This window comes from Gopherus flavomarginatus, chromosome 14 (genome assembly GCF_025201925.1).
Source record: "Gopherus flavomarginatus isolate rGopFla2 chromosome 14, rGopFla2.mat.asm, whole genome shotgun sequence".
NCBI classification, from domain to species: Eukaryota; Metazoa; Chordata; order Testudines; family Testudinidae; genus Gopherus; species Gopherus flavomarginatus.
Genome location: NC_066630.1, coordinates 34,308,054 through 34,333,963, shown reverse-complemented (window position 1 = coordinate 34,333,963; position 25,910 = coordinate 34,308,054). Strand labels below are relative to the sequence as shown.

The window sequence follows — 25,910 nt, the reverse complement described above, 5'->3', positions numbered from 1 at the left end:
TGTAATATTTTGTGTGAGAGATTGTAAAGCATTTTAGAATTCCTCAGGATGAATGGCACTATATAAAGGTAAGATAGTCATAATTATTTTCATGAATTAGAATGTACAGTAGTAGTGACAAACCAGCCTCTGAGGAGTTGAGTCTGACCTAAGCTCGGATCTAGGAACTGGCCAGTGTGACCATGATTTAGTCATATCAAACACAGCACTAAAATTAAGCTTTAATAGTTTGGTTGGCACTGTGTCACGTAAGCTGAAAACAATAAGCAAGAGAGCATCAGACAAAGACACTTTGAGTGTTTTGCTACCCTCTATGCATAGCATGTAGAATCATAGGCGCCGACTCCGTGGGTGCTCATTGGAGGTTTGTAAAAAAACCTCAACCTCCCTAGGTAATTTGTTCCAGTGCTTACCTACCCTTACAGTTAGCAGGTTTTTTCTAGTATCTAACCTAAATCTCCCTGGCTGCAATTTAAGCACATCACTTCTTGTCTTGTTCTCAGTGGATAAGAAGAACAATTGATCATTCTCCTCTCTATAACAACCTTTTATGTACTTGAAGACTGTTATCATGTCTCCTCTCAGTTTTCTCTTCTCCACACTAAACAAATCCAGTTTTTTCAATCTTTCCTCACAGGTCATGTTTTCTAGACTTCTAATCATTTTTTGTTGCTCTCCACTGGACTGGACTCAATACTCCAGCTGAGGTCTTATCAGTGCTGAGTAAACTGGAAAAATTACTTCTCGTGTTTTGCTTATGACACTGCTATTAATAATACCAGAATGATGTTCACTTTTTTTTTGCAACAGTATTACATTGTTGACTCATACTTAATTTGTGATCCACTATACTCTTTCTTGCAGTACTCCTTCCTAGGCAGTCATTTTGTGTTTGTGCAATTGATTATTTCCTCCTAAGCATAGTACTTTGCATTTCTCCTTATTGATTTTCACCTATTTATTTCAGACCACTTCTCCATGGAAAACTTAATAGGTGCATCAGAGTACACCACGTATGAGTGTCAGGGAGTCATATCCTTTTTCACTATTTCTGTGAAAGTGAGCACTTCAAAAAAAATCTCCAAAGGCATTTTTAAGGACAGATTTTTTAATTATAAAGGGTTTCTTTTCTTTCACGTGTGATTACAAATGTAACACAGAGTCTATGACAATGACTAATGGTCTATAAATACCTAAGACAGTTATCATACTGTTGATATCATGCTTACAGAAATGTAGGCCATGGACAGGTAGTGAAGACATTGTTAAAAAGAGATCAGCGTGGAGGAGTGAAGGGAAGTGGTACTCATAATAACCTGCCCCCTCTCTATTCAGTCTCCCCAATCCCTGATAGCTGTTGCCCATACCCTTGCTGCCACTGTCTCCTCTCCAGGCTCCTGTCCCATTTCTCACTCTCTGAGGGGCACATAGGCACAGACTGGATACTAATGCTGCTTCTAGTAACACTCATTTCTGTTCAGATAGCCATGCAGCTTTGAGGAAATCATGTGATGGGCTACTCCCTGTCCCCTATCCTTGGCATTCTTCCTTTAAAACCACAGAGCTGAAGCCACATAATGTTGGTGGGTAGTGGGGAGGAGGGATAGCTCAGTGGTTTGAGCATTGTCCTGCAAAACCCGGGGTTGTGAGGGATCTGGGGCAAAATCGGTACTTGGTCCTGCTACTGAAGGCAGGGGGCTGGACTCAATAACCTTTCGGGGTCCCTTCCCATTATATGAGATAGGTATAGCTCCATATATATATATATATATGTTCCAAAATATATATATTTTGGTGAAGAGAGGCTTTTCGGGCTCACAGGAAGGGGGAAGGGGACATGTTCAGTGGTTCTGCTTCCTCTCTGCATTTAGGGCAGGAATGGGCAAAGTTTTTGGCCTAAGGGCCACATCTGGGAATAGAAATTGTATGGTGGGCTCACAAAATTTGGGTTGGGGTATGGGAGGGGGTGAGAGCTCTGGTTGAGGGTGGAGGTCCGGGTTGGGGCCAAAAATAAAGAGTTCAGGTTGCAGGAGGGGGATCAGGGCTGGGGCTGGTGATGAGGGGTTTGGGGTGCAGGAGGGTGCTGTGGGCTGGGATCGAGGGGTTCGGAGGGTGGGATGGAGATCAGGGCTGGGGCAGGGGGTTAGGGCACGGGGAGAGGCTCAGGTGTGCAGGCTCCAGGCAGCGCTTACCTCAAGCAGCTCCTGGAAGCAGCGGCATGTCCCTTCTCCGGCTCCTATGCAGAGGCATGGCCAGGCGGGTCTGCCCACTGCTCTATACACAGGCATCACCCCTGCAGCTCCCATTGGCTGTGGTTCCTGGCCAATGGGAGCTGTGGGGACGGAACTTGGGGCAGGGGCCACATGCAGAATGGAGCTCTCTGGCTGCCCCTATGTGTAAGAGCCGGAGGAGGGCCATGCCGCTGCTTCCGGGAGCCGCATGAAGCAGCCCCTGACCCTGCTCCCCAGCTGGAGCTCTGAAGCCCACTCCCCAGAGGGAGCTCGAGCGCCAGATTAAAACAGCTGGCAGGCTGAATCCAGCCCGCAGGTCGTAGTTTACCCACCCCTGATTTAGGTGCTGATCCAAAGCCAAATGAAGATAACAGAGACACTCCCATAAACTTCAGTATGCTTTGGATCAGACCCTTTAGAGGGTACCATTCACAAAACTACACTTACACTATACTGTGTAAATAAAGCTGGACACTCAAAAATATTATTGTTTTCTCCTTAAAGTTCCCATCCTGCTAGTTGTTGAGCATCCTCCAGTTCCATTAACTTTGGTGAGAATGGATGGAGCCCAGCGCCTAGCAGGATCAGGCCTTTACTACATATCCACTCCCTCTGTGCACACTCTACTGTAACCAAAAAGAGAATGATTTTCCTTGTCTTTATTCAGAGATGGGCCTGAGCCACAAAATTCAGATTCAAACTTTACCAAAGCTAAGCGGGTTTTGTATCTGGGTTTTGGTTCACCCCACTGTAGAGATACAGGTGGTTTGCAAAGTCTGGATCCAGATTTGAACATCCCTGTGTTTTGGGGGGTATTTGGATCCAGGGTGGTGTTTCTGATGCATCTCAATTTTATTGTTTTCTCTTCGTGCTGGTGGCCATCACAGCGTCCACTCAACTTCTCTAACCTTTTCTATAACCTCTTCTTGTCTATTTCAGCAATTAACTGGCCAGCCCATGAAGAGAACCTAGATGACTGCAGTCACTAAGGAGTTACAGTTTGCACACACAACTAGGGGAAATTTTGGATGTGTGTAGGCAGCCAATAAAAGAGGAGATAAATAATGCAGCTGACTCATACCCAGCAAGGCTTAGACTGTGATTGCATCACTGTTCCAGGCAGATCACAGCTCTTTGTTGCAGTCGCACTAGCTCACTCCTGTAGTCTCTATGCCCACACGTCTGGAGGTAAGTCTCAATATTCTTTGTATGTTTGTTTTCACTTCTTTTATTTGGACACTGAAACATTAAATCAGCCCCCAGCCACACTTCCTTCATATGGATGGAAACACTTTCACTGTGAATTAAGCGTAAAGGTAGTTTTTAAAGGATCGGCTCTTGTAATGCAGGATTTTCCAGTGTGTTTCAATGAGACATTTAAAGCCTCTCACAACTTTCTGTAGTCCCCCTCATCCAAACCGCCAGCCTTGACAAGCTGTGGTTAGAAACCACATCGTAGTGTGGGCAGTAAAATGATATTGGATTTTAAAAGGAGTAAAATCTCTATACCCAGAAGAGCAGAGCTGTTGGTAGTGCAGCACTGAGAGCTTTTTTCCCAACGAAGGATCCTTTTGCTTCCCATTTAGGGACTGATTCTGCCACCTTACTGACATTAAATAGTACCTTAATCTGTGATTAGTCCCACTGACTAGTTCTGAAATAAGGTAGTTCCCAGTATATGTAAAGGTAGCAAAACTGGGGTTTCTGATTTTAAGGTCAGATCCTCACTCGATGTAAATCAGCAATTTACAGATGAGTTGAGAATCTTGCCCAAACCTCTAGATGTATGGGGGGAAATGCTGCTTCCAGCTGTAGTTCATTTGTATAAAAACAAGTGGTGAAAACAGATGTCATTCTGGTTTCAAAACCTCTTTGGTCAGGGTTAGATTCTGCAAAACCAAAAGATGGGGGTGATTCAGACCTGGTTCTCTTTTTATTTGTGCCACCAAAGTTTCAATAATTGATTCCAGTTTTACCTAGTTCTCTTAAAATAAAAATAAGCAAAACCAGGAGCGATTTGGAGCCAAGACTCATTATTAGACTCTTTTGAACCCAAACATTTAGAGATTTGAGTAAATGATTCTGGTTTACACATTTTTAGAGATGAAAAATTATTTTGGTTTTGCAAACCTTTTGATTGTTTATTTTTCTCCACAGAAACCAAAACTAAATTTAGGTTCCACTTTATCCAAGCCCCATAATATTTGAGGAATAAATGGTTCTTTTTTTTTGCCTGTCTCTGATTTGGAAGAGCTTTGTGTAATTTTGCACGTAAAATGACTGGCTTGGCTCTGTTGGTCTCATGCCATATTGGATGTGTCCTTTACAAAGTACACTGCTTGAAGCAGATGTAGGATGTGTATTTACAAAGTACACTGCTTGAAGTAGATGTATATGAAAAAATATATTATGTACTTAACCTCTTCATTTTGGGCATCAGAGAAATCTCATGTTTCTGAAATATTTCCTTCCGCATAGTTGTTGCTATCCAGCTCAATAATTCGTTCATAGCAACATAGAGAGGATCAATCACAATCTTGCAAAGTCATTCTGAGAGGCCATTATGTAGCTACTGAATGAGTGCATTGTTTTAGTAGTTCCTGCCGAAAGCACAGCTAGTGCCTTCAGATTCAGTCTAGAATATTGTTGTTTAAAATAAAAAACAAAAGGTTTAACCCATCTCATTGCATCAAACTTACATTAGATTGGGGAATTTTATTAGTCAACCAATGGATATTTTAGTCTGATTATTATATGAATTAGGGTAGCACTTGGAGGCATTAACGGAGTTTGGGACCCCATTGTGCTTTAGGTCAGGGGTTCTCAACCTTTTTCTTTCTCAGTGCCTTCCCGCCATCTCCCGCTATAAAAATTCCACAGCCCAGCTGCACCACCAAAACTGCTTTTTTCTGCATATAAAAGCCAGGGCCAGCGATAGAAGGTAGCAATCAGGGCAATTGCCTGGGGCCCTGTGAAGCTAAGTTGCTCAGGCTTTGGCATCAGCCCTGGGCCCTAGCAAGTCTAATGCTGTCCCTGCTTGGTGGACCCTATGAAACCTGCTTGTGGCCCCTGAGTGGGCCCCAGACCCCTGGTTGAGAACCACTGATCTAGGTGATATCAATATACAGTGTAACAGCCAGACTCTGCTTGGAAGACCTTGCAATTTAATTAGGCAAAATAGACAAAGGATAAAATAAAGGTGTGTGGTTATTCCCATTTTGTAGATGCTCGGCGGAGTCACTGAGAGATTATGATTTGCTCAAGATCACACAGGCTTTCTGTGGCAGGGTTGGGAACTAGAATCAGACCTTCTGCATCCTAGTTTAATGCCTTAACCACAAGACCACACTTTAGCTGAACCCTCAACTTAAAAAGAGAGTTCTCAACTTTCACCCCTTACTCACTACTTAAATCTGCAGTTTAGAGCAGCATTAATTCCTGCATGGCTTTCTTAGTGGAAATCTGCTGAGTCTGAGGGGAGCATTCCATTTTGAGCTCTTATGAGCCTCTGATCTCTAACCATGCACTATTCTCATAAATGGGCTTCTGAAGACTCCTTTTCTTCCCTCTCTGTTTTCCTTGTCTCAGCTGTGTCTGTTCTTGTTGCTTTCTTTCAGCACTAAGTATAGTGGATTTTTATGCTCACTATCTTTTTAAAACATCCTCACCTGTTATTAATAACACCTGACTCATACATTAACACAAAGTGGCTGTGTGGGAGGTTGTTATCTCTAGTCAATGTGTATTAAGGCACATATGCACGTGGCCCTAAGGCTCTACTATATATAACCGATGGGCCAAATTCTCTGCTGCTGTAAATGGGCACAGCTCCACTGACTTCAGCAGAGTTTTGCCAATATACCACATTAGGGAATTTGGCCTTTTGTTTTGCTGTTCTATTGACATACAGTATCCTAGTAAATAATGGCACATCTGTAAAGGGCATAGCTCTGGAGGTAGATTGGAATGGATTACTGCAGTGTTTCCCAAACTTGGGACGCCGCTTGTTTAGGGAAAGCCCTTGGCAGTCCAGGCTGGTTTGTTTACTGGCCACGTCCGCGGGTCCAGCCGATCACGGCTCCCACTGGCCACGGTTCACCACTCCAGGCCAACGAGAACTGATGGAAGTGGCACAGGCCGAGGGATGTGCTGGCTGCCACTTCCAGCAGCTCCCACTGGCCTAGAGTGGCGAACTGCGGCCAGTGGGAGCCGCGATTGGCCAGACCTGCGGACGTGGCAGGTAAACAACCCAGCCTGTACCACGAGGGGTTTTCCCTAAACAAGCGGTGTCCCAAGTTTGGGAAACACTGGATTACTGCATTATTACAGTTTTTCATGGGAATTATCTTTCTGTCCAGCATGGAACTGTAAGAATTTTGATCTGTTGTTTCCCCAAATTATAAACACTATCCTCGGAAGTCAAGCATTGTATTATATTAATGTAAATAGTGCCCCCATATTTCCAGGTGATTGTAATGAGAACCAGCCATAATATTGAGCTTAGCACCTCTTATTTACAAAGGGTAAGTAAACCTCAGGATCTCCCTGTGTGGTAGGTAGATTTTTTCCCTATCTTTAAAGGACAATCTGACCCAGAGCATGGTAATGCAAAGCTTTTTGAATGAAGGTGAAGAGTAGTTTGGGGAACAAAGTGTGGTGCAACTTCAGTGTACCTTGGCAATGATAAAAAAAGCAAATCTAAGGATGTCTGTTTTTCTTCATTTCAGTCCCCCCACTAAACAGCGGAAAATGGCCAATCTGATGCCTGTAATAGCCCAGGAAGAGCTGGATAACTTTATCTTCACCAGGACAAGTTCTGGCTTCGCCCTCAAAGCCTTTCATGCTCCTCAGAACATTAACATATCACTGAAGCTGCTGACCAGCCAGAATACAACAGAGAGGTGGGTATCATATTTGATGTACTATATAAACAGCTCAGGAGGACAGTAGTGCAAAGAGGGTACCAACATGGACTTTAGCATTTCTGACCACAGTTCACCTTTCCACTTCAGTGGCTCCCAACTGATTAACAGAGACAAAGTGGAAGAAATACATTGAATTGCATTAGATGAGAAAGTTGACATATGTAATGACAATGGGGCTTATTATTAATAGTGTTGTGATTGCATCAAAGGACTTCAATCCATGTTCAGTGCACCATTGTACAATGCATTATACAAACAAACACAAAGAGCTCACAATCCAAGTTTCAGACAAAACATGATAGGTGAATAAAGGAACACATACGAGATGAAAGGGAGAATGGACAGTTGTAGTAGAGATAGGATTGAGTGCATATATTAGTCATAAACACAAACTCTGTCACAAATGGATGTCAGCCTAACACTCTCATAACTCCAATTTAATTCATTGGAGTCACAGACTTACAGGGATTTTGAGGTCAGGCTCATACTATTTTTTAATGGTTTGGGACCAAATCACTCTAGTGAATGCACTCATTAGGCTCTCAGTTTCTTAAAAGGGCATCCAAGAGCAGAACATGGCCTTTGTAGTATCTGAGAAGTGTAGCTCCTTAGCTGGTTTTTGTAGGAGGTCTGCTTAAACTGAAAAATTCAGATTTCAAATATCTTAAAGTAGGATATGGAGAGGTTGTTTTTTCCAGAACAAAGACAGGAACAATTTATCTAATCCAACTCACATTTCAAACACCCCCTAAAATTCTTGGGGTGCTTGCATCCAAGGTTCCCATGTTTGGTCTTTGGTTGTGCTTCAGTCTAAACTCTTTCATTTATGGCATCCAAATTTTAATCCTGAAACAAGAACGAGTCTGTCTTTAGTGAGGGCCTCTATAGGGCACAGGGCCCTGATCCGAATCCCACTGACATCAATGGAAAGACTTCCATGGAGGTTGGATCAGGCCAAAAATGAATTAAGTTTGAGTGTTCTGCTTTTTTATGTTTTAAATTCAATAGAACTGCAATAACTTACTAATCTAAAATAAGAATATATTTATTTGGTAGTTTTTTTCTAAAAGGCTTGCCCTCTTTCCCCTGTTTGCTCCCCACTTTTTGTTTAAATAAAAAAAAGTTATATCAGACAAAAAAAGCTAATAATTTATTTTCTCCTTTCTGGATTTAAAGTGCTATTTTAGTTATAAAAGTGATTATGGGAAAATGAACCTTCTTACTCATATCTGCTCTTTAAATGTCAAGTCTCTGTTTGTTCCTCTCCCCACCCACCCACACTATTACCACTGTAGAGTGAACCCAGCAATGAGAATAAGATGGATTCTATTCTGCCCATCATTTGAACTGCTAACCTAGTTCCAATGGTAGAAATCCATATTGTTAATAATGATGTTAAGAGGTAGAAATAAGCACAATTTGTATATAAACTTTGGAGACACAATTTATTTATAAACACGAGTATTAACATACTGAATATCCATTATGTTTGCAATGAAAAGGCTGTTTTCCTTCCTTAAAAAAGAACCCAACTTGGACTGCCTGGCCTGATTTTTCTAAACAATGCATGTTCAGTTGTATATGTGAAAAGTGCTTGCACAGCTGCACATCTAACTTGAATGTGCTGTTACTGCCACTGCCCATGCAATATCCATTCACAAATACATTTGATCTGGAAATCATTGACCCCCAAATATGGAACCCACAATGTAATTTTTAGTCGCTTCTTCCTATAACTGCATTTTTATATACTTCCCTGAATTGTACATCACATGCACACCAGAGAGGATTCCAACAAAAAGCAAAAATACAGGAAGCAACTTTTACTATGATAGGACTGTGCTACACCTGTTAGTCCCTGTCTTACATTTCCACCATGCATTTCACAGTATTGTGCTCCAGCAGAAGGGCAGTTACCAGCAGCCTCTCGGGCACTGGCAAGCAGTGTTGGGCTATATAATGATGGGTGAGAAATTTGATCCACACCTGCTTAAAATAGTTTTTAGAGAATTTTTCTGAAATAGTTTCCCTCCTGTGTTAGCAGTTGCTGGGGGGAGTGGGAACAGGAGCTGGTTTGGAAAACAGAGGCTAGTTTGAGGAGTTGTTTTGAGGAGTTGTCGGATATCTCCCAGTCTCTTACAACAGTACATAGGACAGATCAGGGAATGGGCATCAGTTCAGGGATAAAAGAATCTCCTGCATGCTGCTGAGGCTGATCAGGGACCAGGAGCCATTGCATACAGTTAGGAAGCAAGTACTATAGGGTTCAGGGTGCTAGCATTACCAGTAGTGTCATCTGGCTAAATCCTGATGTCTTTACTCAGTTTTTACTTAGGCATACTCCCACTGAAGTCGATGAGACTGTCACTGAGTTCAACGGAAGTTTGCTGAAGCATGAGGAATCTAAGTTAAGATCTTAAGATTTATCAAAGAGTACCTACTGCAATAAATATATCCTACAGCCTAAAAACATACATAGAATAGCAAATCTGTGATTTACATGGTGTGCAATGTTTGGGACTGAATTAAGTTCCCAAACTTTGAAGCAGTTGGTATCAAAAGCCAAACTATGCAGCTGGACCCTCTTCCTAAATATACAGATTTGTTTTTCAACAGGAAACGGTAACTGGGGTTAGTCTTTAAAATAATGACAGGGGTTGAAATCCTGGTCCCATTGAATTTTACCATTGATTTCTATGGGCTGAAGATTTCATGCATAGAATCAGCAATTCAGAACATATTAGAGATGGGATCATATTTTTAAAGTTAAATGCAACTTAGGGAGGAGTGATCCTGTAGCACGGGTGGCCAGCCTGAGCCTGAGAAGGAGCCAGAATTTACCAATGTACATTGCCAAAGAGCCACAGTAATATGTCAGCAGCCCCCTGCATCAGCTCCACCCCTTGCCCCCTGCTCCCAGCACCTCCCACCCACTGGCAGCCCCACTGATCAGCACCTCTCCCTCCCTCCCCACACATCCTGATCAACTGTTTTGTGGCATGCAGAAGGCTCTGTGGGGGGAGGAGCGAGGGCACAGCAGGCTCAGTGTGGGAAGGGGTGGAGTGGGGGCAGGGCCTGTGGCAGAGCCAGAGGTTGAGCAGTGAGCACCCCCCTGGCACATTGGAATGTTGGCACCTGTAGCTCCAGCCCCGGAGTCGGTGCCCATACAAGGAGCCGCATATTAACTTCTGAAGAGTCGCATGTGGCTCTGGAGCCACAGGTTGGCCACCCTGGCTATAGCAGAACCAGTTCATTTATCTTCCTTGAAACTGAACATTCTGATCTGATCCACAGATCAGTGCTACCATTGTACAACTGAACAAATTAGTTATTGTCTGAAATTCTCAAATAGTCTTAATCTGCTACTGATTAGCAAAATCTGTTTTCCTTATACTTCTTAAAATACATCCCACTGAATTTAAGTCTAAATCCAATCTGAGTAGAAGCAGATGCAGCTCCACTAAGTCCCTAAAGTTACACCTATCACTTTCACTAGGTCTAAATTTGGCCTCATGGCTTTACCTTTACTCTCTGATGTGGTTTGATCCCATCCATACAGGCTATGACTGAAGCTGGTAGAATTTGCAGTGTGGAAGGGACCTCACTGATGGCGTGAGGAAAGCACACTTTATGGGAAACAGCAGGAAAAAAAATCAGTTCAGACCGGTCATTTCTTGTTAGTTTAACTGTCCCAAACATTCTTCCTGCCCTTGCATTTTAGATCCTGATAAATATATTTTGATACTAATGGAACTAGCTTCTTTCTTGTACATTTTACAGTTTTAATATGAAAGATGCTTTGTACTCCAGAAAACATTGTTGGTATTAAACACCAGATAATGGTAGTGGTGGGAAAACTCTACCAAGTCATCCTTCTTTCCAGTATCATACAATATGACTGTTACTCAGCATGTCTGTCTGAAATGCTGCCTCTTTAACCCTTGTTCTCTGCTTGCAGTGAGTTGAAGGTGTTGCTGCAAGATGTAGCAAACACACGACGCGTTCAGTCTGAACAGCTCCTGCCTTCTCTTGGGATCTACCAATCTCAGGGACTTCTGGGGGTCGTGACTGAATGGATGTGCAATGGATCCCTTCACTCACTCATCCACGAGGTAAGGAAGAGTAGGGATCTTTTAGAGGGGCTCCTTTATGGGTATTAAAACTGTTTAGAAGCTAGGGCAATAATAAAATGAGCAAACTATACCTCAGTTATGGATATTAATTTTACAGTAGTGTTGCTAATACTTTTCATGTGTAGATCTCAATAGATAGTGTGAATAATGACTGCTTTATAATTCTAAAAGATATATACATATTGTGGAATATTACACTGAAATAAATGTTGATTTTTAGCACCACCTGTACCCAGAATTGCCTTTTCCCCTACTCATGCGGATCCTGTCAGATGTGGCTGAAGGATTATATCATCTCCATAGGCTAGACCCTCCTCTCCTCCATTACAGCCTGAAACCCTCCAATGTCCTTTTGGATACACAATATAGAGCTAAGGTGAGGCCCTTTTACATTTAGTTTTTTGTCTTCATTATTTTCTTGACATGAAACCAGAACAACTTCTCCAAAGGTATGCTTGATTATAGGATTATTTATCAGACATCTATCCTAACATAAAATACCATATCAATATTTGATAGCAATAATGCTATATTGTTGCTACAATTCACCTTTCACTCTTCTCTACAGATAACAGATTATGGTCTAACCTCCTGGAGGAAGCAGCAAAGATCAGTCCTGCAGAACTGCAATAGAAGCTGCTGGGATTTGGTATACCTTTCTCCTGAAATACTTGAAGGAGGTGTACCCTCACAAGAAGGAGATATTTACAGGTTAGTACAGGTTTTTAAGAGAAAATTATAGCTAAAAGAGATCTACTTCTGGAGAGCAATTCACATAGTATTGAATTAAATGCTTCTTTCAAGAAAATATTGTAAAATTATACTACAGTGAAACATACAGGACACAGTGTTCCATTCAAATAACAGCTGTTACAAATATCATATCTGCATAACATTCCAGACTAGGAATATTGCAGCATTTAGTTAAACTTGAAATTCCTAATGTTTGAAGGAAATTATTTCAATACAATTTGTTATATTAAAAATTAAGACTTACAGCCCTACCTTTAGGTTAAGCAATTGCCAAACTTCAGCTTCAAAATATTAATTTACAGTAAAAAAGTAGAATACTGCTGCGGATGACATGCTATGAAGTATATTCTCATCTTGATGCTTATATTAGATTTACTTGAATAAATTAAAAGGAGTTCTATGCACACAAGGAGAGAGTGACAAATCCTTGTAGGTGAAGGACTAGTGCTTAGCAAAACTTACGTTTTTTTTAAACATACCCTTTTCAGATAAGAGACCAAACTTTCAACTGTAGCTACTAAACTGATTCTGTGTTTTCAAGTATCTGCGCAAAACTTAATCTGCCTACAAAAATAGACATGCCTTAGACATCAGGTAGTCAAGCAGCAAGAGTTAAGTTTCCAAATTCTTTCAGTTTGAATAATATAAAGTTTTATAAATATCTGAAGATTCTTTTTATAAATGCTAGCATTGGAGCCTAAATGTCCAATGTGGGTGCCAAAACTGTAGACCCAATTATTTGCACACACAAGTGCAATCCTCTTAGAAATGTATCATCAACAAGTCAAGTAGTTAGATTTTTAAATGGCTGCTGTTGGTGGTGTAGACGGCACAATTATTGCATGCTTGGTTGAGATCTAGTTAAAAATAAGGATATGATTTTTATCTTGATGTCCCTTTAAGGTCCTGTGGAATCTCTTCTGAAAGAACTCGCTATGCCTAATCAGGCATTACCTTTTAATTGAAGTGACTTTCATAAAGAATGCATGTTATTTACTCCACCATCTTGTCTACCACACATCCAAAGGGCACATACATGATACTCTGGATGAATGACAATCAAAAAATAGCAACTGTGTGACTTCCTGGCTGGCATCACAGAGTCTATGACAAGCTTTATACCTAATATTACGTAGGCCAATTTTCTAGTGTTAGATCTTTTATTTTTGTCATGGAGCCAACAACTTCAGCTCCTTTTCTATTGTCATCAAAGCAGTGACCAAAAATGAGTCATATTATATATGTATTTAATAACACCTATGAGTGATGTGATTGTTGCTCTGTTGTCCATGAAGAATACATTTGAGCCTCACTTTCAGATGGCATAATTCCCATTCTCGGGTGCCACACCTTTTTAATTATAGCTATTTGGAAGTGACTGGTATTGCGTGAGACCTGTGTGTGTCCAGCAGTGGTGTGACATGGAATATACTTTTTGTTTTGCATATATGTCCAAGTGTTTTTACACCAATATTGATGTTGATTTAAGTACATTTAAATGTTAGAGTGACATTTCCTAGAAGTTACAAATGGGAAAAAAAGATCTAGGACCCGATGCAGATTTCACTGATGTAAAGAAAGATTCATTGGGCTTTAGATCAAGCTTTTAGTGGATCAGCTAGTTCATTCCCTTGTCAGTATGCTCAACACTACCAAACACTTCATAATTACTGCAGCTAAAAAAAGAGGACGTGAAAGGCTTTGAAACCCACAAATGGAAATTAGGTGAGGTATTTTAGAAAATAATCTGTAGAATTTAAGAGCAAGGCTTTCCCCTGAAACAGAATTCTAGCTGGTCTTTGTTATATCCCTTGAGTATTGTATAAGGACAGCTCAATTGGAAACTGAAATATAATAGTATACAAAAATGGAAATCCTGCTAATAAGGAAGGGCGTAGTGCAGGGGTGGGCAAATGTTTTGGCCCGAGGGCCACATCTGGGTGGGGAAATTGTATGCAGGGCCATGAATGTAGGACTGGGGCAAGGAGTTGGGGTGTGGGAGGGAGTCCGGGGCATTGGAGGGGGTACAGTGTGCAGGAAGGGGCTCAGGACCAGGGGTTGGGGTACAAGAGGGGTGTGGGGTGCAAGAGAGGGCTCAGAGCAGCGAGTTGGGGTGCAGGACAGGTGCAGGGTGCTGCAGGGAGCTCAGGGCAGGGGGTTGGGGGCTCAGGGCAGGGGATTGGGGTGCAGGAGGCAGTGTGGAGTGCAGGAGGGGGCTCAGAGCAGGGGGTTGGGGTGCGGGGTGCAGGAGAGGTGCAGGCTTATGCCTGATGCTGCTTACCTCAAGCAGCTTCAGGGTGGCAGCGGCATGCAGCAGAGCTAAGGCAGGCTCCCTGCCTGCTCTGGCCCCGTGCCGCTCCCAGAAGTGGCCAGCATGTCCAGCAGTGGCTCCTGGGGTTGGGGTGGGGCAGGCGGCTGCGCTGCGCACTGCCCTTTCCTGTGAGTATCACTCCTGAAGCTCCCATTGGCTGCAGTTCCCCATTCCTGGCCAATGGGAGCTGCACGGGGCGGAGCCTGCAGGCGAGGGCAGTGCACGGAGCCGTCTTCCTGCCCCTCCTCCATGGGCACAGGGATGTGGTGCCGGCTGCTTCCAGGAGTGGCACAGGGCCAGGGCAGGCAGGTAGCTTGCCTTAGCCCTGCTGCACCACAGGACTGGCAATGCTGTGGGCCCGATTAAAAGCTGTGACAGGTCGGATCTGGCCCGCAGGCTGTAGTTTGCCCTCCCCGGACTTAGTGTAACATGGAAAATACCCTTTCTTTCAATTAATGAACTCAATTTTTCAGTAAGTAATCATAACACCAACACAGATTCCAAATTAACAAGCACAATTTCATTATTGTTTGCCTCTAGCTTTGGAATGCTATGTTGGGAAAGTGTAAGCAGACAGAAACCTTTTGAAGGTACGTATTTCTCTCTTTCTTGATGGTTAATTATCTTTTTCTGAGTTTATCCTCCTCTGAGCAACATTGTTACCAACAGACCTGTCTTTTCAGACCTCGCTTTATCTCAAATCCCTATCACAGTGCTTGGAAGGATTAATTTTTGATCAGTAAGTGTCAGAAAATACTGATTTCAACGTACACACACAAACTAACAAAAATATTTCCAATGATAGTTGAAATTTACAGATAGGCAAAGTAAGAAAAATGTTGCTTGATAACTTACTAGAGTTTGATTTAAGGATATTTACTTTGTATATTTTGACATGTGATATTGGCAATTTGTGTTTGAATGGTTATAAAACTTTAACTTTTTGAACCTCAACATCAACTGTCATTAAATATTTGTCTGACACTCTCATAATTTTCTGCAACTGTAAAAATTCAATAAAATTGGGAAAAAATTAAAAATAAACAGTATTATCTGTCAAAATTATAAAAAATCAAATTCTGACAACAGTGTATCTCAATAATGCACAGTTCCATAGCTCTGCATCTCTTGTAGGGAGTACTAGCCCCAAATGAAGATTCTTATTGTAAAAAAAGCAGATACTTTCTCAGGGGTAGCTGTAATGGCATAAAGAACAGGAGTACTTGCAGCACCTTAGAGACTTATGCTCAAATAAATCTGTTAGTCTCTAAGGTGCCACAAGTACTCCTGTTCTTTTTGCAGATACAGACTAACACAGCTGCTATTCTGAAACCTGTCTTTAATGGCATAGTTTTTACTATGTACTACCTAAGCCTGTTCACTGTAGCACCCTATTAAATTGTTATTTTGACCTTTCTGCTTATCTTTAATGCATAGCAACAGCTCTTTGGCTTGTGACACTCAGCATACTAACATCACAATCCAGCATACAGACATTAGGCAGCATTTTATGGTATGTCTACGCTGGAGCTGGAGAGTATGAATTCCAGTTTGAGTGACACACTCGCGCTAGCCCTGATCCAACTAATACGCTAAAAATTAAAGTGTAGCCATGGCAGCATGAGTGGGGGGAAGGGCTACCTGCTCAAGTACAGTCCCAGTCAATCAGAGCTAGTGCAGGTAGGCCTATTCAAGCTGGAAATTACATCAGTGTAGACATTTCCTTAGTGGCAAGTAACTTGTCCAGTGAGTAGAATTGAGCCTTTATACATGTTTAAAAATCAATGAGAGTCTTAGGTCTCAAATAGGAACTTTTAGTTCCTGCTAGACTTATATTACTATAAAATATGCTACTTTCTGCTTATTTTATACCAGAAAATGAAAATGAGGAATGTTACAGAGTTGTAGATCTTTAAAGCACTGTATAATAGACTGAAAATTATCCCCATTTTACCTATAAGGAAACAGAGGCAGTGGTACATAATTTGTTTAACATGACAGCGAGAGCTGACAACTAGACTTTCGAGTGCTGATTCCTGTCCCATTCTCATTCCTTTAAAGCATGGCTCTTTTAACTTATAGTAAACATACTTTAAAGAAGGATCTTTTCTAATCTCTCGAGTTCTATGAAAGTGACAGTGCTGTATCATGTTCCTGAATATGATCCTTCTTACTCCTTCTCTTACAGCTGATTGGTCTAGCAATGAGATTTCAGTTTGAGCAGTCAGATGTGAAGAAGTATGTGCCTCTGTACTTGATTACCAAACTACATTACAGTTAGTACTCTCCTCTATCTGGAAAATGGTCTATCTACCTATGGGACTTTCTTTTTCACTACATGGTCCAAGGAAAGGAAACTACCTGCTTGCCTGTGGTGCACTAAACACTGCAGAACCCAAGAATCAGGGGTTTTGAAAGCAGCAAGATGTGGAACTTTTCCTGGCAATTGTTTAATCACTATTTCTATTAAATATGACTCTAAAACAAGTCACATTACATTTGTATAGCACTTTTCATCCAAAAGGGCCCTAAAGATCATAAACATTTATTTATGAGAATCGCTTCACCATCTCTTGAGTGGAACATATAACTATTCAACGCACACTAACATTGCACAACCCTTTTGGACAAAAAATGAAGGATAGTGTATCCAACTAAAATTGCAGAGAGAATGAAGGTCGGCGGAATGCAGTTACCCCTGCGAGACTCTGGCCATTACAGCAGGGCTAGCAAACATCCTCATTCTTACAAAGAATGCCATAGAAACTTAAATGACCACAAGTGGTCAGGCTCATGATTTTACATCTCTTCAAATTTCCTTAGCGATTTCTCAAGACATGCAGGGCTCCTGCAAAATTCATCAGCAAATACCCCATACACCTCATTTTCCATATGTAATGTTCCACAAGTTCAGCCTCTCATTTTCTACTATGAATGATGAGGAGAATTACATACTTGTGTATTTCAACCACCAGCCTGCTCTCAAGTACAGAATATGCAGGCATATGCCATAGGGAGAGGTGTGGGGGGGGGGGGCATGCTGTAATTTTGCAATCACATTTGTGAGGTTGTGTGTGTGTGTACATGATGTCAGAATAAGCCAGTGTCTTTGCTGATCACAAGTCACCTAGCAGATTACTCTGTTTTTTATCTCCGTAACAGCTTTCATTTTGGCCGACTTTATAGGCTCAGATTAAAAATACTGTGTACAATATACTTACGCAAGGAGGTGCTTTCATATTTTTTTTCACTGCCATTTTGTAGCAGCCCAGAGAAATTAGATTCTTTTGTGCATAAAGGGAACAATTTTTTTTTTAAATTTGCATGCAGAATTGCATACAGAACTGTGTGATTAGGCTGCACACACAGTAACTATAACTGCAAATAGAGTATTTGTGCATGCAGGTTACCAGTTATGCATGTATACCCAGTTGTGACTTATTGCTTAAACAACCCTTCCAACCAGAAATAAATGGACTACTGCCGGTAGGTATAAATGAGTATTGTCACAGCTGGTCAAGCTTTACTTAAGAGTGTGTTATTGGGTTTTTATTTTTGTTTTTAGAGAGTAGTCTTAGTTTTAAAATACAGAAAATAACCTGCACTAAACATCATCTTAAAATAGTTCTGAGGGTTTAAACTTTTAAATAACATTTTCTCATTCTCTTGCAGGCAAAAAAAACCTGCTGGAAGTTGTGACAGGAGTCTGTAGTGGCCTGCGGCCTGGGACTGAAGCAGAGTATATACAGAGCAATTTGCCTCAGAGAAATAGGCTGTTACAGCTCATTATACTGTGCTGGCACCAAGACCCAGATTACAGGCCCCAAACTGCAGGTAACATTCAATATTTGCTCTCCCTTGTTGCTATCACAAACAGTTTGAGTGTCCTAAGTAATGCAGTGTTGTTGTAGACCTGAAGCTCTGTGTGAGCTCGAAAGCTTGTCTCTCTCACCAACAGAAGTTGGTCCAATAAAAGATATTACCTCACACACCTTGTCTCTTTAATGTCCTAGATCATTGTACAGTAATGATGGCACAATAGAATGTTGTAACCCCAGTGTGAGATGAAACAGTTGGGGCACTGTCACCAGCATACTGTAGTGTTTTGGTTTGGGTTTTTTTTTTAATAAGGATGCCGTGCCCTCCTGTTAGGGTGGCCAGATAGTAAATGTGAAAAATTGGGACGGGGTGGGGGGTAATAAGAGCCTATATAAGAAAAAGACTCAAAAATCGGGATTGTCCCTATAAAATCGGGACATCTGGTCACCCTACCTCCTGTAAGGTGGCTTAGTCATTTCAAGATTTTTAGTTTAAATAGTGTAGTAAATTTAGCATAGATAAAGGCTAGGAAATTACTGGAGATTGCCAGCTAAATTCAGTATTTGAAGAATGGCTGATTTACCTTTAACAATCCCATCTCAAATTAATCACCATTCCCACCAGAGCAAATCCCACTGTTGGTTAAGTCAGAGAAGCTATATTATACCAGCTGAGGCTCTAATTCTCTGTTTCTAAAAAGACAGCCCAGAAACATGAATGATAAACTATGGCCACGATTTTTCAGACCTGTACACAGAAGTGTCCAACTAGCCATCCACACATGCTTTTACTGTGATTGCTTTGTGTAGTCATGAATAAATTAGGTACAAATATGCAGGTTTTTGTGTGCACATTTCTGAAAATCTGATCCTAATTTGTTTATATTAGATCAAAAAATAAAAATATATAAGGCAAAGTTAGTTAGAGGTGATTTAAAAGATTTTAATATGATTGCAACAGAATAATTAAATCAGTGGAAGCACATTGGTGCATAGATATTTGCTTATTTGGATACGCATACATCCTGCATTTAAAATGCATTTTTCTTCCCACAGAATGTGCAGAACTCTTAAGGAGAATTTTGAGCGCTTTTAGCAAGGAGAAGATTTCCAGTGCAATCTACACTTTGATTGATGCAAAAGTTAGTGCAAAATTCAGATTTGGTCCCATACAATTGCATCGCCTGCTTTCTGTGATTTCCATCTTTAAAATCAAACAGGAATTTGTCTCTTTGTTATTGCTTCAAAGGGCTATAAGTTAAAATTTCAAGATCAATCCTGAAGAGCGGATAGAGCTAAAATACTTCGATCCAACATTTAAACTCAGCCTCAAAAGTTTAATCCAGGATTCACAAGTGAGACTGTCCATACTGTATTACTGTTAAGTATGCATGAGTCACAGACAGTTGGAGGGCCCCCTCACACTGTTCTTTCAGCACTAGCAAATAGAAGGATGGTTCTAGGTTAACCAGATGTGTTAGTGCACTAGCCTTTCATCTCTGAAGTCCCCAAGTCAGTTTCTGCCTGAGGTTACTTGTAAAATGCAGCTTCATCCTAGTATCCATTCCCAAAATCAATCAGGCCACAACATAGCTGTGAGTGAATATTAGTCTCAGTTACATCAGGTCCAGGTCTGGGACTGCAGAGCAGTGTCTGATGTCAGGATTGAGATCAGTTATCAGTACAGCCTGGAGGGAAGGTAGCACAGGATACTGATGCAGCTGGGATTTCTCATGGTACTAAACTCACAATCTGTGAAGTGAAAAATGCAAAAAGTCTCCTGGTTTTACCTCACTTGTGCTGGATTCTGACTTGATGAGGATAGTCTTGTATCCCAGATTTTGGGAGATTTTATACTTCTTCAGAACTTGAAGTTGTAGAGGCTGCAATTTGAGAAATGGGAGGTGTGGTTTGCGGAAGACCAGATGTAGAAGTACCCCATAAAAGGAGAAGGAGCTCCCAAGCATAAGTCTTTGTAGTGGCATGACATTTATGACGTGATTTTTGTAATACACCAAAAAAGCCCTGTTTTCCCCAACGCCCACAGTGATGAATATGAAATAAATACCTGTAGAGAGAGGCACAACAACCCAATATTGTTTCAGTAGGTAATAGAACTGTACTCTGGGTGATTTTACTCCTAGTTGCAGATCATGTGGTGTACATGCCTGATATTTTGGCAGTACTTGCATAAACAGGGTCAGCTCCAGGCACCAGTGTAGGAAGCTGGTGCTTGAGGCTGCCAATTCAAAGGGGCGGCACTCTGTCCGATATCAGGGCAGCACGTCCAGGTCTTCGGCAGGGATTTGGCAGCGGGTCCCTCATTCCCCCTCTTCCTCTTTGAGCTGCTGCTGAATTGCCACCGAAGAGGAAGAGAGGGAGGACCTGCTGCTGTATAAGCAGCGCGATTGAGCTGCCGCCCAAGTGCTGCCACACATCTTTGTTTTTTTTCCACTTGGGGAAGCAGAAAAGCTGGAGCCGGCCCTGTCCATGAATATTCAATGTATGATTTTTTTAGTCTCATTTGGACTGAATGTTGTATATATTTTACTGAGTGTATTTTTTTTTGTTTCAGGAGAGAGCAGTAAATGCCTGCAAAGGCTCAGTTCCACACATGCGTCAGACACATGTGCACAACCTAGAGGTGAGCAAACTCTGTCTTCTTACATATGCACTTGGGGAGGAAAATTTTTCAAGGGTATCTTAGTCCCATTATCAAAAGTGACTTAGGCATTTAGACTCCCTAAGGGAGGCTGCCTAGTAGGGAGGTCTTTTCTATCAAGAAGATAGAAGTAATTTCTTATCCATTTTCATCCCTGTCAGGTCGTCTGTGCACAGAAAAACAGCAACCGGCTTATCGACAAGTGTGTCCATCTAACAGCACAGGACTTGTCAACTGTTCTTGACAGCCCTGCAGGAAGAGAGAAGGCTAATCAGATGGCACTTGCAGATATCACTACGCCAAACACAACACAAAAAAGAGGTATGCAGGACTGACCATCTTGAGATGTTTTTACCTCCAAGTACTATCAAAATATTAAACAATTACTTGTTGGCTCAGTATCCATAAAAACATGCCAAATGTCTCCATCTTCAGAGTACAACTGTGATATAACTCTTGATATAACCAGAGTAACAGAGTCCTCTGCAGTAGCAAGAGTCTGCCTTGAGAATTGCAGTGGTGCAAGGTTTTTGCAACCATTCCTCCACAGGGAGAACTCACAGCTAGCCAGTGTATTCCCATACGTGAGTGGACATTCACTGGGTTCAGTGGTATAAACCAGGAAGCCATAAAATTTGCTGATTTAGTGTACACCCTGAACACCCTCCACCAGTCAGACACCTGTGGTGCTCTGACCACAACTTAAAGCTGCCCTTCCGTGGCATTCCAAGAACTGCCTGCTCTTCCCTAGAGAGCAAATCCATCCTGGGTCTAGTGGACCCTGCTGGAACAGAGAGGGCAATTTCTTTTGCCTTTGCCACCATGAGTGAATCTAGCCCTCTACCAAGGTACTTATGTGGCCCTCAATCACCACAGTACTTTTCTCTACTTTCTAATACCTGCTGTCAAATGTCTCCACATTAGAAAGTAATTGCTTTGGAAGAGTCCCATCTCTTCAGAAGTCCACAAATGATTCATGTTAGCCATTCCTACCTGACCATAGCCTTCTGTTTTTTCACTGTGGGCTTGTCTTGGCAAATTTTTGACAAAGTATTTAAATCCGTGTGCATTTCATGTATATAAGCGGACTGGAGGTGTTGACTTAAACATTTCTTCTTTGTTCTTTGATGGTTTTGTTTACAAGATCTGAGCCACAGAAAATCTGTTACACCTCCACCCCGATATAACGCTGTCCTCAGGAGCAAAAAAATCTTACTGCATTATAGGTGAAGCCATGTTATACTGAACTTGCTTTGATCCACCAGAGCGCGCACCCCCCCCCCCAGCGCTGCTTTATGGCATTATATCTGAATTTGTGTTATATCGGGTCGAGTTATACTGGGGTAGAGGTGTATCTATCTTTGGTGTATCTATCTGAATACATGGGACTTATGATACAGGTTTCTTAATACTTAGTACTGAAATAGATTAGTGGCTATTCCTTTTGGATAGAACAGGATTTTCCTCAATTTCATCCACAAATGTACAGTAGTCCACAACTATAATCAACAAGTTAAAAGGACACTGGCAACTCAGATGTAGCCCAAAGTTTACATTTTTTTTAAAACCTTTTATAAAATCTACAACCCATAGAACAGTTTCTAGAATTAAAACTCAGTTGAAACATTTGACCTAGACATTCAGTTGCAATGTTCTTAATTTATTTGTATCAAGGATGCTCTATCAAGGACCAGGGCTCCATTGTGCTAGATGCTGTACAACATATAACAAAAAAAAGATTGTAGCTCTTCGGGGCAGGAACAAAGTATGAGATCCAAACACTGCAGCACCAAAAAGCTGACTAAACAAAAGTGACTGACAATATTCAAGACGAGATAAAAAAAATTTCCACTTTTAATTCAGTAACCCATGCACATTCTTTTTTGCAATATATGATTAAGTTTAGTGTCCCTTATACATTTTTAATTTTACAAATAAAAATGTATTATTTGGCCATATACAACAGTCCCATTATGTGTAGTGTAACAGGTGGTATCGTGCTTGAAAAGATGATGCTCCACTTCTGGGAATTCATCATCCATACTCTTGCATAAAACAATTTTCTTAAAGTGTGAGAGATGGCGTATGTACATAACATGTCAAAACTTCATAAGAGGGAGGATCTAGCAGCAAGTCTTCACAGGATGTAATATTTACAGACAAGTTAGTCCTCTAAACTCTGTTTTAATTAGAGATCCAGAACTATCCATTGATGAATCTCTATTATGTTCAGCTGTAGTCCAGTTTAAAAGTTTTATCTCACCCATCTTTATTTGTTCCCAGTTCTTCCGGGAAGTAGAGAATCAGCTCTGCAGCATTCCTTTCCCACTCCTTGTACTTCTGATCCACATGCAAGCAGAGAAGATGGTGCTCAGTGTCAAAGGGACCCAAAGGTGTGGCAGCAGCAGCCACTACAGTTATTACTGCCACCTGAGCACAGTCCCCATCATAGCCAATTTCAAAGCACACAGTTCAAGCAAACATTAACAGGTGAGATTCCAAAGAGAAGTTTGGTCCAAAAACCAGAAGCTACTGGTAATGTGGTATAGTAATATTTTACTTTGCCACACTTTCGCCAGTGTTTCTGATAAAAACTGTACTTTGGCCATATTCTTGTGTATTTACTGGTAATTAGTGTAATTCCTCTGAAGTTGGTACTTACCATTGTAAGAAACAGGATACTGGACTAGATGGACCATGGGTCTGCTCCCATGTGGTAATTCCTGTGTTACTAAAAGCTCAGACTTTGGCCTTCAAAGCCAACTTTTGTTCAGAATAGGCACATTGTTCAGAAGTGGGCTTTCACTGGAAAGGGGTCTAAAGAAAAACCTTACAAAATATAGCAAGTTTTATGGTGAAATAGGCCCACTGAGTTTATAACAAACGGGGAAAAAAATCTATTGTATGTGGTTTAATCTTTCATTGTAACAGTTTCAAACATCTCCAGCAAGGTAGTTCTTGGGGATGCAAAAGGTTAGTTGGAAAAAGACTTCCCTTCCACCTCACCACTTTCTTTGGGCAATCTTCCTACTGAGCAGATGTGGATAAGGCTGACTTTTGGTCTGTGAAAGCTGCCTCTTTTTTCCATAATGAAAAAGTTTGTAAAAACAATTTTGTATCTTTTTATTCAAGGTCCTTGCTGCAAAGGCAACTGCTGCCAGATCCTAGCCTGTGGGCGACAGACTATCTTGAGCTGCATGACAGAAGGGCGCCTCAACCACATTCTTGATGTCCTTCGCTCTCAGCAAGTGTTGTCTAAAATGGACTATGAAGTGATCACCTCTTTCCCCACCCTGACAAGCCGCACTCGTGCTTTGTTGGACACTTGCCTCTGCCTTGGAGAGGGGGCAGCTCAGGTTGTAGTGACTGTGCTCTCAACTAGCAAATGTAGCCCTCTGGCACGAGGCAGCCACATCACAGACAGCTCTGCTAAATTAAATAGACGACTGCAGTGACTTAAGTTATTTTCCATGGCATATTTCATGGATCCGTGCACTGGTAACTTGGAATTACATTAATTCATGTTCATTTCTCATTACCCACTGACTAAAAAGTCTGTTCCTTTTCCTATTGCTCAGTGACTTTAGTCCTCTAAGAGTTCAAGATACCCATTGCCTGCAGAAATAACAGAGCCTGGTAATATATATTCCAACTTGGACCTCTAAGATGGTAGGATTAAGGGAGTATGCCAGAGTCTAGTTAACTTATTATTTCCTGGTTTCTTGATGGAGGTAAATTGATTGTGACTTATTGGTGGATGGTTGAGAGGAAGACTGATGCTAAGCTCTTCCAAGTCTGAAAGGCACTTAATGATGGGCTGCAGCCTGGGAAGGAGGAAAGAAGCTGCTTTTGCCAACAGCCAAGCAAGCTGTCACAGTGAAAGTGAAAAGCATTAGGAATAACTTTTCAGGATCGCTTCAAACGAGCCTCTGAAATTTAACATCTTGCAAACTGAATCATTTTTTAAATTTTTCTTGCACAAATGCTTATTTGTCCTTGTAAACTGGTACACTTACATTTAGCAGGTGCAAATTCAGAGACTCTTTTGAAATAAAATGGCCATAAACAGGTTAAAGTTACCTGGATACAGCATGTTAATGTTGTTCAGTTTAGAATGATACAGGTATACAGTGTGGAAGTTAAGCTGTGAGATAAGAGGTGCCAAACTGGCCACTTTGGAAGGACAGTTCCATTGAACTGTAAATAAAGATACGAACATCAAATATTATCTTAGTTAAAATGAAAATGAAGTGTGCAAGGTGCCTCCATTAGAAAGCACAGTAGGATGCCTGCACTAGTCATGGCACTGGATAAGCCCAAGAACATTATCATTACAAGATGTATAGATATTTCAAATGCCAAGCTACATTGTTCTGTATCGCTACATTGCAATTGTTCTTTTAATTTCTAAGATGTTCAATTAATCCTGTGGTTTGATGTGTTGGAATCTTAAATACAAGAGTGGAGTATTTTAAGGCATATTTATACAAGGGATTATTTATTCCACATGATATAATTTGAAACCACTAGCTTTAGAAGTTTTTAAATCAACATTTTAGAAAATTCAGTCAAACTGTCTTAAGGCTGCTTTGTGACTAAAAATGGCTAAAATTTAAAGCAGTGTCAAAGTGTGTTAGAAATGTCATTTTTTACTTTATTAAGGGGGCAACTTTCTAGCTCCTAGAAGTTTAATGTTTCATGCTGCATTTTAAATGAGAAACTTCTGTTTCTCCAACAGACCACAGAACAGCTTTTGGTACAACATAGGGCTCTTGTCACTGGTCAAAAAGGGAACGAGTCCCTCCACTGTATTCCTTCCTTCTGTGGAAGGAAGCACAATTGTGAAGACTTAAATATCAGGTATCATTCCATTCAACTGTTGTACTGGAGTTTTTAAACTTCTATATAACATTGATGGGGCAGTAGACAACCCTAGTTTATGATATATTTTGAAATGAGTGCCTGATTTTAATGCATAACTTAGTCTTTGTGCACCCATATCCTCCATCAGTCTCTGAAAGATTTCAGATTTGCACAAAACTTTCACTTCTATTTACTTCCATTCAGTTACAGAGAA

General features: G+C 41.1%; 1 protein-coding gene across 1 annotated transcript; it reads left to right on the top strand.

Moving 5' to 3' along the window:
• The first annotated feature begins 1,488 nt into the window (after nt 1–1,488).
• LOC127034153 (receptor-interacting serine/threonine-protein kinase 2-like) lies at nt 1,489–25,308 on the top strand. The gene is made up of 13 exons (XM_050922706.1): nt 1,489–1,583; nt 3,171–3,419; nt 6,959–7,132; nt 11,115–11,268; nt 11,510–11,665; nt 11,858–12,000; nt 14,894–14,943; nt 18,026–18,187; nt 19,228–19,313; nt 20,747–20,815; nt 20,995–21,154; nt 23,117–23,323; nt 23,966–25,308. The coding sequence occupies exons 3-13, from the start codon at nt 6,981–6,983 to the stop codon at nt 24,286–24,288; spliced, it is 1,662 nt and encodes a 553-aa protein (XP_050778663.1). The 5' UTR covers nt 1,489–1,583; nt 3,171–3,419; nt 6,959–6,980; the 3' UTR covers nt 24,289–25,308.
• Nucleotides 25,309–25,910: the final 602 nt, after the last annotated feature.